At 36.1% G+C, this 16,165-nt stretch overlaps 1 protein-coding gene across 3 annotated transcripts; it reads right to left on the bottom strand.

Annotated features, from left to right (window-relative positions):
• Positions 1–834: 834 nt before the first annotated feature.
• On the bottom strand, positions 835–13,933 carry csf1a (colony stimulating factor 1a (macrophage)). 3 transcript variants are annotated; one of them, XM_084101706.1, is made up of 7 exons: positions 13,705–13,933; positions 10,923–11,036; positions 10,473–10,535; positions 7,317–7,487; positions 6,026–6,215; positions 3,894–4,730; positions 835–2,453 (listed from the first exon to the last, which is right to left on the bottom strand). In XM_084101706.1, the coding sequence occupies exons 1-7, from the start codon at positions 13,735–13,737 to the stop codon at positions 2,224–2,226; spliced, it is 1,638 nt and encodes a 545-aa protein (XP_083957832.1). In that variant the 5' UTR covers positions 13,738–13,933; the 3' UTR covers positions 835–2,223. The 3 variants fall into 3 exon arrangements, with proteins under 3 accessions (XP_083957832.1, XP_083957833.1, XP_083957834.1); XM_084101708.1 differs by having other exon boundaries at positions 2,055–2,453; positions 3,886–4,730; positions 13,705–13,926; XM_084101707.1 differs by lacking the exons at positions 10,473–10,535; positions 10,923–11,036; positions 13,705–13,933 and adding an exon at positions 8,824–9,048.
• Positions 13,934–16,165: the final 2,232 nt, after the last annotated feature.

Below are 16,165 nucleotides of genomic sequence, written 5' to 3' on the forward strand. Positions count from 1 at the left end.
TCACCAGAACTGATATGTGAATTGATGAACGCTTATATGTGAATAAAATGGTGGTCATTGATCATGATAAATGCTTTATCTCTATGATTATGAAGTTGTCTGAATTGTATAGTTATACTGATTGGATAAGGACTGGTGAAACTCTTTGTTTACTTCCTTTGTTTAAGGTTATCACCTAAGTGCTTTGTATCCACCTCTAAGCACTACCCCCTAAATATATATAAAAAACTAATGTACAGATTGTAGTTCTAACTCTAGTAAAGCCCTAGTCGGGCTTGATGTCTGCAGTGTTCTTTATTCTCAATAAAGAATCCTGCTGAAGACACACAGAGTCTCCTGGCCTTTGCTTTCTGAGTTTCCAATGTGTCAGTTATTCACTATTTCCTTTCCCAGTATGACACATCTTTTGAAATTTCAGTCTTGATGCCTAAAAGTGTTTTTGTAAAGGGACAGCTCACCCAAAAGTAGAGCTCTGTCATCAATTACTCGCTCTCATGTCATTCAAAACCTGTATGACTTGCTTTTGTCTGTGGAACACAAGAGGAGAACTTATTCCAGTTGCTCTTTTCCACGCAATTAGTCCACATGGGGATGCACATGCACCAGAAACGTAAATGGTTTAAAGTCAAATGGGATTGGAGACAGAAGGGTGTTTAAAAAATGACATTTTCGGGTCAAGTAATTCTTTGCACATATTTCTGCCCTGACATCTATTATTATTTTATTAAAGTCATGTTAGAGGAGAGAAGCAGCATGTGACTCGAAAACAATGCAGTAATGCACATCTATGAAAAGACAGAGACATGGACAAAAATATGAATCAAACTAACCAGCTAACATGGGATTGCTTTATTGTAAATGAGTAGTTTTAAGGACAAACACACTTTTAATGTTAACTGTTCCACGTTCTACAAAGCACTGACGTCTCATTTGTTCTTTGGCACTGCACAAAATATATTGTTGTTAGATTCCTTTTACCGTTCCTTTTACCAAGCAAATTGTAATATTAATTATTTGCTTCTGACATAAAGATAGCACTTAGAATGTGGCTTAGAATCTGCCAGATCATTCATTTTCTTCTTTTAGTACTATATCCTGGTTGTAGACACCTTTTGAGCACTTAAAGGGTTAGTTCACCCAAAAATGAAAATTCTGTCAGTAATTACTCACCCTCATGTTGTTCCAACCGCGTAAGACCTTCGTTCATCTTCGGAACATAAATTAAGATATTTTTGATGAAATCTGAGAGCTGATCACTTCTCCATAGGCTGCTAGGTGACCGAAACTTGCTGGCCCAGAAAAGTTATTAAAGAGATCGTTAATATAGTCCAAGTGACTACAGTGGCTCAATCTTAAGTATATCAAGCGACGAGAATACTTTTTGTGCGCAAAAACAAACAAAAATAACGACTTTATTCCACTATTCATTTCCTTCTCTCTGGGCCTCGTAGTGTTTTTGCGCTGCGCGTCTGTGTTACACGTCAACACGCATCACACACATGACCAGCGTCGGCCAATAGTGAGCCTACGTGGTGACGTGCAACACAGACGCGCTGCGCAAAAACACTACGTGAACCAACTAGAGGCCCAGAGAGAAGGAAATGAATAGTGGAATAAAGTCGTTATTTTTGTTTGTTTTTGCGCACAAAAAGTATTTTCGTCGCTTGATATAATTAAGATTGAGCCACTGTAGTCACTTGGACTATATTAACGATTTCTTTAATAACTTTTCTGGGCCAGCAAGTTTCGGTCACCTAGCAGCCTATGGAGAAGTGATCAGCTCTCAGATTTCATCAAAAATATCTTAATTTGTGTTCTGAAGATGAACGAAGGTCTTACGCGGTTGGAACAACATGAGGGTGAGTAATTACTGACAGAATTTTCATTTTTGGGTGAACTAACCCTTTAACATGCCCTTTAAAATGTATTATAATATCAATACTGAATGAGAAAAAGCAACCTGCTGATATTATGTCTCTCAATTTAAAGTTTGTATTGAACAAATAATTAACTCTACCTCTGGGTTTCTTGGTTCTTTTTATGTGTCTTTCTTTCATGTTGGAAACTTTAAAGAATGTTGATTTTTCTGTTTGACTGAGATCACTTGGGACACCCTGCTGAAAAGATCACCAGCGATAATCACCAGCATATGTTTTGGCTACTGGTCTCAGCAGGCTTCTTAGGCTAGACCAACACCACTCCAGCACTGACCAGGATGCCGGTCTAAATAGGTCTTTTCAGCAGGGCCAAAGTGCATTGTTGGTCACTTACTTTTTGCTGTCTATAAAATAAGAGAATTATGAGCAGAAGTCCACCGCACCCTAGTGTAATTATGAGCAGGGTGCCAAAAGAGATTAAAATGCTGGATTGTTCTGTAGTAGAGTTCCTCTGTGTTTCTCTGTCTGGAGGAGTCTGGTCCATCATTCCCTGCCTGTCCTCCTGGGATCTGCTGTCTGTTAAAAGCAATGGTATCTTTGGTGAATCATCACAGAATTGGAAACACATGACTCAAGCAACCTTAACACGTTCTTCTGCCTGATGCGTCTCATCTGCCTGATGTGTTGACGTCTACTATTCAGGGTTAATATTGTTACTTAAAACTAAAACTATTTTATTTTTGTTAATTGAAATGAAGTTGATATAAAATTAAATACAAATATTAGATGAAAAACTTTAAATGAAAATTAGAAATTTCGATTTTTTTTTAAATTACTAAGTGGATATATGTATATACATAAATATAAATATACTACAGGTATGTATGTGTATATATATATATATATATATATATATATATATATATATAGGCCTAACATTCTAACACTTTGAAACAAAACGTACTAAAACGTTTGGTTCTTTGCCTGTTGTGTTATGGAAAATTCTGAAGTGCTGACTATGACAATATCAAAAATATACTGTCTGCATTGTCTCATGACAATATTGAGTAATCAACTGAACTCTTAACCCTTTCCTATGTTTTTTTTTTGATGATTCATGATCATTTTGCTTCTACCTAATAACAGAAGGGTCCATGCTCATATTCTATAAAAACTGTTGTATTCCTGTTTGCTGGGGAGATTCTCTTTGAAATTTTGCCATGATTAAAGCTTCTTCTTGAGGGAGATTCTCTGAGAAACTGCTCGAGAACTCTCCCGGCCGTGATTAAAGCATTCAGAGGACATTTGCTGAAGTCTGTCTGTTTAATATTGCTGCGCAGCAAGTTAGTTAGTGGAACAAGTTATTTAGCGAAACACTAGAGACCTTACTATCAAGTGATATTGTGGAGCGGGTTAAGAACACTAGAGACCTTATTCCCAAGTGGTAGTGTTCGATAGGGGTTGAGCCATTGTTCGACTCTTTGTCAGACTCTTAGGCGGGGTTAGATTGCAGTCAGGTAACTCTAATTCTTGGGCATTTTATTTATTTATTTATTACTTAGGCGTCAACTCGCATGTTCAGAGGCAACTCAACAGAGTATAATATTTTCAGGTATCAAGGACACTCGGTTCAACCCAAGTCAGGTGCGTAGGGGAAAAATCTCCAATTAGTATTTTTAGTGTGTATATCACGTTTATATATATATATATATATATATATATATATATATATATATATATATATATATATATATGGATACACATATATATATATAATCCTTATAAACGTGATATACACACTAAAAATACTGATTGGAAATTAATACAAACTAAAATAAACATTCATACATACTACAGGTATGACAAAAATGACAAAGGCACATAACAAAATTACTATTTAAAATTAAACTGAAAATATTAAAATATTAAAACATTGAAATGTTAATAAAAACTATAATAGTATATATATATAAAAAAAAATATATAATATATTTATACTCTATCTTACTTCCTCACCCTTGCTGAGCTTTGTCTCATGGATGGTTCCCATGAAATTCCTTGGCACCCTCACCGGACTTTGGGTGGGAGTTTGGACATTTTCAGGAGGGCTGTTTAGATGACCTGGCTGTTCAACAAGGATGCTCAGGGCTTCTGATGAATGTGCAGCTGCTTTCAAAGAAGACAGAACTGTGGTTGTGACTGGTACAATGTGTTTACTTATTTTAAGCATCTGGAAAGATTGGCCTTTTTTCTCTGTGCTCTTCATATATTTATATGTTGGCTCAGATGTTGCAGTAATCCAGTTCTGGGATAATTTCACATAGGAACTGGATGATCCTTCCTGGGTTTTGGAATCTAAAGACCTCTTTGCAAGTAAAAGCGGCGTGCTCCTCTCCACACCGTCCTGTGCGTTATCTCTCGTGCTTTTTTGATAGGGGCCAGACGCGGTCGACTGAACAGTTGGGTCAGTTCGGCTTGGAAATACATCCTTATAATTTGTAAGTGAAGGGAACAGATCAGATGATGGCATATTCTCCATCTCTGAATGTGAAGTTTCTTCATGTGAAGCTGGAGTGCTACTAAAGAAGAAGTTGGATAAATCTCCTTGCGTTGATCTCCATGTGGTAGGTGTCCCTGAAGCTAGTGTTTGGTGTTGGGTTACTGGGACAGCAGACTTGACTTGTTTAGCTTTCTCATTAACACCCTGCAAAGTTACCACAGGTGGAAAAGTTGATCTTTGTGGGGATTGAGTAGATTTTAAGTAAATATTCCAATGGCTTGTGAATGTAGATGTCTTAAATGATCCACTGCTCACTGTTGGACAAATGCAGGGGCGTGCGGCTGTAGGCCTACCTAGAGAAAATGTAATGCAAATGTCATTTGAATTATGATAAAAGCAACTAAAAGTGAGATTTGCTGGCTTTTTGCTAATACTTTGCTAATTAAATTAATTTCAAGAGTCTGTTATGCTCTATTTTGTCTTCTGTCTTTTATTCCTTCGTCGAAGCAAAAACCAGGAGACTTGAGATGGATCTTATAAGCAGAAGATTTTTATTTATTCTTCAGAGTCTGTAGTTCATCAAGTCTGAAGTTCATCATCATCAAGTCTAACTCATAATACAGTATTCATTGTAATTATACTTTTCAAAGAGGAGAGGGATTACATAGAGGTGGAGACTCTGAATAAAGCACGTAAATGAGTATACAGGTTAAGGAACCCGCCCCAGACTCCAGCGTGTTACCAGTCTCAATCCAATCAGCATAACATACAGCTGTATGTGCTAATCCAATCAGCCTAACGATTCAACGTCTGGACTGTGGCTCTGGCTCCAAGAGCCATTAAAGACAATAGGTTAGCGTCTCCGTGATCTGACTCATTTAACTTACAAAGGAAAAACAGGTCTGGCAGGAATCTCTTGCTGTAAACTCAATAATCACTTTCTCAGTTTATATACTATTGTAGTGGAAACCTAAATTAAACATTTAATAAATTTGTAATACAACACTTCTTTCCATTTTTTTAGTGAATTCCTTTGTGTGTATTTTTTTTAACATTGCTGTCTGTGTTTGCGTTTTCCAGACAAACTATCAATCTGTGTGTATAACAGATGAGGATTTGTGACTCTACAGGTAACATTGTTATACCAGTGGGTGTCAACAAGTATCTTTATGAGTGGGCCATTTTGATTCAAAAGATTCATTCAAAAACACAGATTAAATTATAAAATGAAACAAATGACTAACGAATCAGTCTTGAATCATTTACTAAAATGAACCTTTAAAAAGTTCTAAACAGATTATTTCAGGAACGAAACACCACTACTGTGTGTTGCTTGGAGGCACACAACGATTCTTCTTTGGCTTTCAGAACTAATTATGTTGGCAGTGACTTAGACAAAGTAATTGCCAATATTGTGTCTAAAATATAAGTTACTCAGTATTAAATGGGTTATTCTCTGCTGGCATTATTAAGGGCCCTATCACACACCCAGTGCAATGCAGCGCCAGTTGCGACGCAAGTGTTTTTTGCTAGTTTCCGCCCGACGCAGTTATCATTTTCACGTCCTGCGCCACGTTGTTTAAATAGCAAATGCATTTGCGCCCATGGGCATGCTGGATGATTTTACTGGACTTCGCAGTTATGATACCTGCTGTTTGGCTGAGAGGTTCAGTGGAGGATTCTGGGTAATCCTCTGTGAACTCCTCTTCACAGTTCCAGTCCACAGGTTTGTCGCTCTGAGTCATTAGACCCATATACATGTGAATCACTTCCTCAGCTTTCTCCAGTGCTGCCCTCGGCAAAGTCATGTACATTCTTATGAACTTCGTTGGGCTATCCTGTAAAGTGTAAAACAGAAAACAATTTAGGTATTGGGCTCTACCGTGTATTGAACCCCTAGTGATTGGGTGTAGGTGGTAGTCTCCACGGGTCATTGTTAAGTTATTTTAATGCAACAATTTTACTTCAAGCAACCCATTCAATAACATCTACTGCCTTTTAAGGTTAAATCAATTGTATTGTTTTGGGTTTTTTATAGCTGGTTTTTAAAAAGATTTGGTGCTGATGTCTGACACTGGGGGTTGGACTTGGGAGCCCCAAACACCTGTGATACTTTGAGAAAAGGTCAATGAGAATTGGCGAGTGGAATTTGCATGCCACTCCCCCATACATACGGGTATAAAAGGAAGACGGCATGCATCACTCATTCAGGTTTGTAGTTCAGGTCACTTCGACGTATTGTCGATGACTGACACTATGGGTCCCCCAGGGAAAACGCTACAACAGCTGAACCTTGTTACTAGGTTTTGGCAGTGCAGATGTCGACAAGCCCTCGTGTGCCGGGTTATAAGCACACTCGCATCATCGTAACCTACCCAGGGTAGGTCGCTTCAGCCACTCTGTTGACCTTTTCTCTCTCTTTTTTTCAATAAAACTCTAGCTGTGCAGACCCAAATTAACGTTGGGGGAAAAAAATACATTAAAAAATATATATATATAAAAACACATTTTAGTATGTACAGTCCAACCCTACTACAAGAAAAACTATTTTAATAAAGACAGCTGTTGCCAAACCACTAGCTACTGTCCAAGACTCTTGATTACTTGACTTTTTACCCTTGAAACTTTATACAATTCAATTTATGTACATACAAAACAATGCCTAATATTTTTTTTGCTTAATTCTTGCACTGTTTTACCTCAACTGTTTTGTGATATTTGTCACTGAAAATACTTTTCTATATTCTATATCACTATCATTTGCAGCTCCACAAAATGATTAGACCTACTCTTTCATTTTGCTCTTTTCATTTGTTTACTAGTGTTTAATTTAACACAGTAAAGTATGAAATGGCAAAAATATTTTTCAATAACCCTATTTATAACTTACAGATAATTGAACCACAGCTCTCCTAGAGAATAAAAATAGATTTTGTTACCTCCATCTCCTCATTGATTGGAGGGATGCATCTCTGGGAGTAAATGTTGTAGATCAAGTTCTTCAGTGAATTAGTATAACGATAATTGTCGGAGTCCTTAGCATATCTGAATTGGGTGTTGAGTAGCTCCAGTATGTGAGGAAATGCTGCTTTAACATAACACACAACACTCTGAAACACACAAACATATGACAACCACAATGAACATTTGACACACACACTGATTTTGTACACCCTTTTGTATTCAGACCTGAGTCACAAAACACACAAGGCTATTTTTAATGTTATCATACACCACATTTCTATAAGACTGCATTTTGTGAGTTTTTATTCCTATTATAATACAGCACACAAGCTTTCCAAATGACAGTGCTTGCAGATGTCATGCTTCATATCAAATGCGCTCTTTCGTAAAGCTTGTGCTCCATTTGAATGCTGATAGGGCATCTCAGATCTGAATGGTAAATGAGAGGAAATGTTCAAACATTGTTACTGAACAGAATAAAATATCAATCATCTTAATTAATTTCATTTCAAAAACTTCTCATCTAGTTAAGTGGAGTGCAACTTTATACATAGAAATTTACAGGGAAATTCCCCTTGGGATAAGTGACTTATCAAGCACACAATTTCAGCAAAATTATTGCTGGGTTTCCTTGTTTGGGAGCCTGAAATCTTTGAATTGTTAAATGTTATCACCACTCTCAGTCGGTCATTCAAGATGCATTATTCAAATATAAAGGACATCAGGCCATATATACACAATTCCTGCTGAATAGCAGGGATCCCAAAACACATCTTTGTCCAGAGCAGTCTTCAAGCTGTGATCTTTCAAACTCTTAACATGACTGATGGCCTTGTAAATTTCCAAAAGAAAGTTGTGACTATTTTACTATTTTTGTTCTTCCAGTGGCAGTGGCAGCTCCAGGATTTTTTTCTTGACAGATTTTTTTTAACTTCACATTTCAAAGGGGGGTGCTAAGGAGAAAAAAAAGAGTGCATCTATAACTTCAACTCCCTGCATTTATTGCATTGTACTCCATTTTACCTTAAATACATTTACAAGGTCACATTGTAAAGTGTGCACAGTTATTAAGCTCGGTATCAATTTCGCTGGACATCTTTATTATTGCATTATCAGCCCTTTGAATCAATAACTATTTATTGAAACTTGTCGACTTACAGTCCCATTGCGTCACAGTGGCGCGACGAAGGCAATCCTCGAAGGGTACTTCTAATGCGGCCTACCGTCAGTGTTGCCAAGTCAGAGGTTTTACCGCGGAATTGGGCTACTTTTAAGTTGTTGCTGCGGGTAAATTTTTTTCCGGCGGGTTGATTTTTTTCGACGCTCCAACAAACGCCTACTGTGACAGCCGTTGCGATGAGTGGCAGTTACATTTGTACTGGACTTTATATATACAACTTTATATAAGTTATATACTGTATAAGCCCATTTGTATCATTATATACATTAGATTGCTTAATTAAATTGAAACACAATACTTACATTTAAAAGTGTAATCTGGCAATTTCGACTCCGGCGCGCAATGAATTCTGGGGTAGGCTGCGAAGGATTCTTCTGATGAAGGACGCATTTGCATTTTGAAGGACCTTCGAATTGGGACAGCCTTCCTTGCGCTGCGGTGACGCAATCGGCCATACTTTCCCCTTTAAACGAGTCTCGGTGCATCCTTCGAAGGCCTATTGGCCAGAACAGATAATGAAGGAGGGGCTAAATTGATTTACAAATGTGTACAATCAGGAGCTCAGACAGCCAGTAGAGGGAAAAAAATGGCCTTGCTTCCTAAAGAGCGGGATGAAGCCTCTGCCCCTTTCGGGGGTGCTAAGTACATTTCTGGTGGGGCCCCAGCAAGCCCCATCCTAGCACCTCCACAGGCCAGTGGTCTCCTTCAATAAACGCTTCCTCTTGTACATCAGTATCTGGTGGCATGTGCCACTGAATGTTATATGTAATGCCAATGATGTAATGCACATGCTAGGAAACACAAGGAGTAAATCCGAATGCAATGATTAGACGAAAACATTTTGGTCATGAGACTTCCACAGTAGATTTATGTACATGTTTTAATATTTAGACCAATTCTATTATTGATTACAATTAGGATGAGAAGAGAGTTCCAACCAGTATCACAAAAAGTGATTATAAAATAATGTGCCTACTTGTCCTTTAAACAAACACTCGCGAACTTCCCTAAGCACTTGGAAGGATATAAAAATTTGTCATAGCTAAATCAAAACTCCAAAAATGAAACTCACTTAAGCACCATCACTTAATTGAAATAAATAGTAAAGTAAAATGACTCAGAGTAAGAGAAGTTTTAGAAAAGTGATCAGCAAGGAGAGACAGGACATGATCCATGAGTTGACTCAAAGACAGGCCAAAGGTCTCTTTAAAACAGGCCCTCAAAGCCGTTTATTTAATTAGCTCAAGAGGATGTTGTAGAAATCATAATCCCCCATGCTGCATTTGAGCTACTAAGAGACAAGACCACAATAGTGACCTCCAGGATAATTTCCCTAACGATGAATTAAGCTGCTTGTGCGAACTGTGCTGTCATGTTCCAATAATTCAGAGAGTTCCAGCGCAACTACATTTCAACAAAAATACATCAAATGTGAAGTGTCACACAGGAAATTGTGGGAATGTCAATTTACGGTTTTTCACTGTAAATTATACAATGAGTTGTTCTTTTTCACTTTCAAAAACTGTAAATTTAACGGTATTTTACAGTAAAATTACATTAAATGTACCATTAGATCTATCACAGTTATTTACCGTATATAGTACGGAAACTTTCTGTTAACCAATTAATAGTTTTTCACTGTGGCATTTTTACGATCTTTTACCGTTAAAATTACGCTCATTTTTTACAGTGTAGTTAATGTTACTGTTAAACTGCCTAAACAGCTTATTTCATTAAACTGAGGTTTGCGTAACATGGCTTAAAACATGATCCTATAGAACATCTGTTTTAGATCAGTCTGATTTTGCGGCATGGTAGGAAGATCTATTATACCAGAATGTCAGGCTCTTTCAAATATCAGGCTCTTTCATATACTGTTCATATCTGTTGAAATACCCATAGTTTGGTTAATCCACATGCCATTATATGAAAGGAGTGGAAATGTCCATACCAGGTTCTGGCGCTCAGTGAAGGCGTAGGTTAGAGAACAACCATTTTGCAGTTGGTTCTTAATCTGCAAAGGGAAACATTCAGTGAGAAATAATTTTGTAGTTTTCCATTTGTTTTGCACATATTTATCAGTATCAAAATAAATCTTAATGGGGGCTTCAAAAGCGGCCAGACAGTTTGTCTCATTAAATGGCATTTAGATTATTAGGACTATTTAGTGACCTGCTATTCTATCATAAAGACTGCATGCCATTAACTTCCACCAGCACTCAAACAATCCAAATAATTTATGCATGAGTGATCATTACAGGCAGCTGTGCATTTCTGTGGGATTTGATTACAAATGAACTATAATAAAGTATAATAAATAATTGTCCATGTAATTAAATAATATAAGTACATTTTGGTCAGTCCACAGGGAGATTTTCTTGCCAGTAAAAGCTCATCTTACCAGACGTTTTATATTCAGGAGATGGTCCCGTGTGACAGAGTGCTTACATGGACCTGGCACACCAGCACAGACCAAATGAAAGCACAGGATAAGGAAGAAGCACTGATGCCTTACCTGTAATCACAAATTCATATTTTTATTTAGTTTTATTTGCAGAATCATTCATTCATAGATACAGTAGAATATCTTTTTATTTTATGTTATATTTTATTTTATATAATAAATATTATCTGTGTTTGTTCTATGTTTTATGCTTGCTATGTTTTTTCTCCTGACCATATAGATTAAACAAAATCTCATCTCAGCACGTTTGATGAATAGCTACGCAATTTTCAGTCTTGTCATTTCATCTGAATATCAACATTTGTGAGATTTAGTCAGTGAAAACATGCAGTTTTGAGGTTAATTGATCTAATTTTGTGTCTCTGGAAAACATTGATCTACTGTATGACATAGTATTACATTGACTATCATTTTTTTTGTGTGTCTGTCTGTAAATGAGGGATTTGTGGACACAATGTTTTTAGAATTTTGAAGTAAAAAATGACTTTTTTTTCAGTGTAGTGATGGAGAAAGTAAAAATAGTATACGGCACAAATTATATAAAATATATATATATATAAGACATCACATAATCAATAAAACATCCAATGCGACTGGTCATTAGTAATGTTGTTGAATAAATACACATTGCACTTGGTGCACTGTATATCTTATCAAGAAAATATAATATATATTTTTTTCAGCTTGACAACTTCAACATGCAATTTTTCAATATACAACTTCAAACACATCCAAAGATATTTAATATGATTTTATCAAGAGTGATAATTCCCCTGGAGCAACCTGGTGTTGAAAGGGTTGAGAAGAGGGAATGTTGATGGAAAAGGAATATAACCTCAGTAACTCCCAAATTCTTAAGTCACTCCAACCTGGGTTTAACTTGAAAACCTTATGTTTATAATTCCTATAGATCTTAGCCACTTATACAACACAACAGGGATTTATCACATAATGTTGTATAATACAATATACTGTATTATAACAATTATATAACAATTAATATATCAATAAAGTGGAGATAAGCACTTCTCAACCTCTCAGAACCCAAAGCCAAATTCCACAAATCTCTGGAGTGCAAACACAATGAAACTATAAAACGGTGTAAGGGAAAGTGTTTATAATGTTGGCCAGATCAGTATACTAGTAAAGCAGGAAACAACAGATCACTATGTCTTTGCTCATCTTCATCCAAGCCTATCTCCACAGGAGAGCTGAATGGACTCATAGTCATGTGTGGCAGATGTGTTTCAGTCTCTTAGAGTATGATAAAAGCCAGACAGCATGTTAGCAACATCTTGACAAAATCTTACAAGTTTCGTCATGCAGTACTGCCTTATCAGAGACAGAAAGTGTCTAACAAGGCACATTAATGGGAAGTAACTGCATATTCTGTCTCAGATTAAATTTAATTATAGTTGCTGAATTAGGCAAAGAAATGCAAAAATCAACAAGGAAATTTAAGCAATTCAGGCAGTCACCATTTCATGCTTTTGATCGAACTTGATCGAACTAATGAATAAATAATCTATAATAAATATAATGTATCCTTTTTGTGTTAAAAGCCCCTGATAAATATACTGATAAATAAATAAATAAATAATTAATTTAGGGTAAAAAAAAAATACAATTAGGAATATATCCTTCAGGGTCTTGAGAATAATAATAATAATATATATGATTATTATTATTATTATTCTCAAGACCCTGAAGGAATATTCCTATTTGTATTTTTTTTTTCTTCAGTAAGCTGTATTTCAGTATGCTGATTTTACATAGTAAATCAGCATACTAATAAATATATATCAAATATATATCATTCAGGGTGTTAAAAATGAATAAATATACTAAAAAACATAATTGTGGGTGCTGAAAATAAATATATAAAATTGTATTGTTCAGGGTGTTGAAAGTTCATAATTAAATATACTAATAAATAAATATATCAGTCAGGGTACTGAAAATGAATAAACATAACATTCAGGGTGTTCATAGTTAATAAATATCCTTATAAATATAACATTAAGTCTATCATTAGAAAACCTTAATCTTATTAAACAAAACTGTATGTAAACATTTTACCATTTACCATTTTACCATTTTACCATTACCAAACATTTTAGTGTCTGTGAAGTCCTGGGGTATTTAGCCAATAAAGCATGCAGTGATAACAGGTCTAAGACCCCATAAAGTGCAGGTTTCTACTACCCGATCTTAAATGGCTGTTTTCGTGATCAAATAAAAAATATCAAGGAATAAATGTGGACACAGCAACTCAAAAATCAACAATCATAGAGCCAGAAGAACTGGCATGGTATGTTTTACTCAGCAGTTGCCTAAACAGACAGCCAACAGAAGCAATGAAATTTCACAGACCACAGTTTTCTTCTGCATGCTCCACGGCTCAAGAAATTTGCCCCCAGATGTTTAATGGTTTGGCATTCTTACATTGAAATAGCTTGATGGCCATAAAATCAAGGAATAGAAAAAGTCTATGGGAAAAGGTTCAACAAGAAAGGAAAACAATGTTCTGACGTTTCACAAGAGGAAGATCAAGGCTCCTCAGAGATCGTATATCTATTTCAAATGAAATACATTAATCATGCAGAGGCAGAAATTGAAAGCTGGTTTGCACAAAAACATCAATTGAGCTTCAATAATCAAATGGCATGAACATTAACTACTACAACAAGCATATGTCAGAGTAGACCAGAAGTCTTACCTTGGCTTTGTGGGCTGTTATGTGTGTGTTCATCTGGCTGGACTGAGCAAGTAGAAAGCAATAAAGTTCACAAGTAGATTCATTGGATTAATATTTTTGTTTTGCGTTTGATCCTAATGAAGATAGTGTCTTGCCCTCTGAAGATTTCTGCATGATTCAAGCATCCAGGCTGTCTTGAACCAGTTGAGACGTGCCACCTTGAGAGGCTGAATGTTTCTGCCTGAGGACTATGGTAGACAAATTAAGTGAGCTTTAGACCTCCTCCTCCTCTTCTCCCACTGCTGGGCTTATGAAAAGCCCACTTTCTCACTTTCTCTACACTCAGACCATTCCAACTTCCTTCCATTCTATTGATGAAGGAAGTTTTAGCTCACCTCAGACCAATTTATGACATAAAATTGTTTTTTACCACTGAAAAGTTACATTTGTGGATGAGTTGAAAATCCTACCGGGATGGTGAATCATCTGCTCATTCTATAAGATTTGATGATGTTTAAATATAAGTTTCCATAGAGAGAAACCCGTTGGTCTTTAATCTTGATCTCGGCAAGAAACGGAAGTTACGATAGCCTTTTCTTTCCTATTGTGACGTATATCCTAGTGAAAGGAAAAATGTTGGTAAACAACAGAGAAGAAAAGATATGTCCCTAACAGAGGGATATGCAAAAGCACAAATGAATACAACTGAGCTATGTTGGATGGGAATAATACCTTTTTGGTTTTTGTCAGTTTTATGAAGCTTGACAACATCTGTCCCCATTCACATTTATGTATTATGTATTATGAATGTGTGGATATCATTCAAAAATTGTATCTTGTGTTACAAGGAAGACCAAATTCAAAGAACTCACTTGTCTTCACTTTCTCTGAAGGTGATGGGAGATGTTCCCCATACACCTTATAGATACTGTTTTTACAAAGTTTAAACAACATTCTCCCCAGCTGTGCATATCTGAACACATATTTGTCCCAGATATTTGAGTTAGAAAAAATAAAAAAAATAATCATTACACAACACATTGAATTATCTTCCAAAAATAAAGGTTCGCCTAAATCCTGATCATGCACAATTAATATACAGTATGCCATTAGCCATTAAGCTGTGCAGGAAGGATAACCTTTGACTTGTTATCTAGAGATAATTCCTTCAGACTAAAATACCTCAAATAGCCAAGACTTTACTTTTACTTAACTAATTAAATTGGTTCTAAACATCAATTCTGTCTCTGCAAGAAATTTGTGTCATTGGTCATGAAATAAGCGGATTCATGGCAATTATATATCAATTAGGTGATCAATGACACATTGTTCTGTTCAGACATCCAGTCTGAACTGAAGCACACACAAATGCATAAGGATGGGAAATTGTGTGGTGTAGACAAGCTGAGATGCTGCTAAAACAACAGGGATATATCACAATGTTATATAGTGTATTATAACAATTATATAACAATTAATATAGCAATAAAGAGGGGATAAGTACTCCTCAACCTCTCAGAACTCAAAGACAAATTACACAAATCTCTGGAGTGCAAACACATTAAAACTATAAAACGGTGTGTCTCGGCAAGAAACGGAAGTTACGATAGCCCTTTCTTTCCTATTGTGACATATCTGAGTGAAAGAAAAAATGTTGGTAAACAACAGAGAAAAGAAGATATGTCGCTGACAGAGGGATATGCAAAAGCACAAATGAACACTTTAAAGAGCTATGTTGGATGGGAATAATACCTTTTTGGTTTTCTCAGTTTTTTTAAGCTTGACAACATCTGTCCCCATTCACATTTATATGAAAAATTAAGATTGGAGCAGTTCTTATATTTATGTTTTCTATTTAACTACTGAGAGTCATTGAGATCTGGGACGTAAAAAAAAAAAATTGAATTGAATTAGCTATATTAGTCATTATAACCACAAATTTTAAACTATTTAATAAAGAAACATAAAGAAAAAAATCTAGATAGATACAGTGAGGAAAATAAGTATTTGAACACCCTGCTATTTTGCAAGTTCTCCCACTTAGAAATCATGGAGGGGTCTGAAATTGTCATCGTAGGTGCATGTCCACTGTGAGAGACATAATCTAAAAAAAAATCCAGAAATCACAATGTATGATTTTTTAACAATTTATTTGTATGATACAGCTGCAAATAAGTATTTGAACACCTGAGAAAATCAATGTTAATATTTGGTACAGTAGCCTTTGTTTGCAATTACAGAGGTTTGCACACAATGCAGGAGGGATTTTGGCCCACTCCTCCACACAAATCTTCTCTAGATCAGTCAGGTTTCTGGGCTGTCGCTGAGAAACACGGAGTTTGAGCTCCCTCCAAAGATTCTCTATTGGGTTTAGGTCTGGAGACTGGCTAGGCCATGCCAGAACCTTGATATGCTTCTTACAGAGCCACTCCTTGGTTATCCTGGCTGTGTGCTTCGGGTCATTGTCATGTTGGAAGACCCA

This window comes from Abramis brama (assembly GCF_963993115.1).
Source record: "Abramis brama genome assembly, chromosome: 23".
Taxonomy (NCBI): domain Eukaryota; kingdom Metazoa; phylum Chordata; class Actinopteri; order Cypriniformes; family Leuciscidae; genus Abramis; species Abramis brama.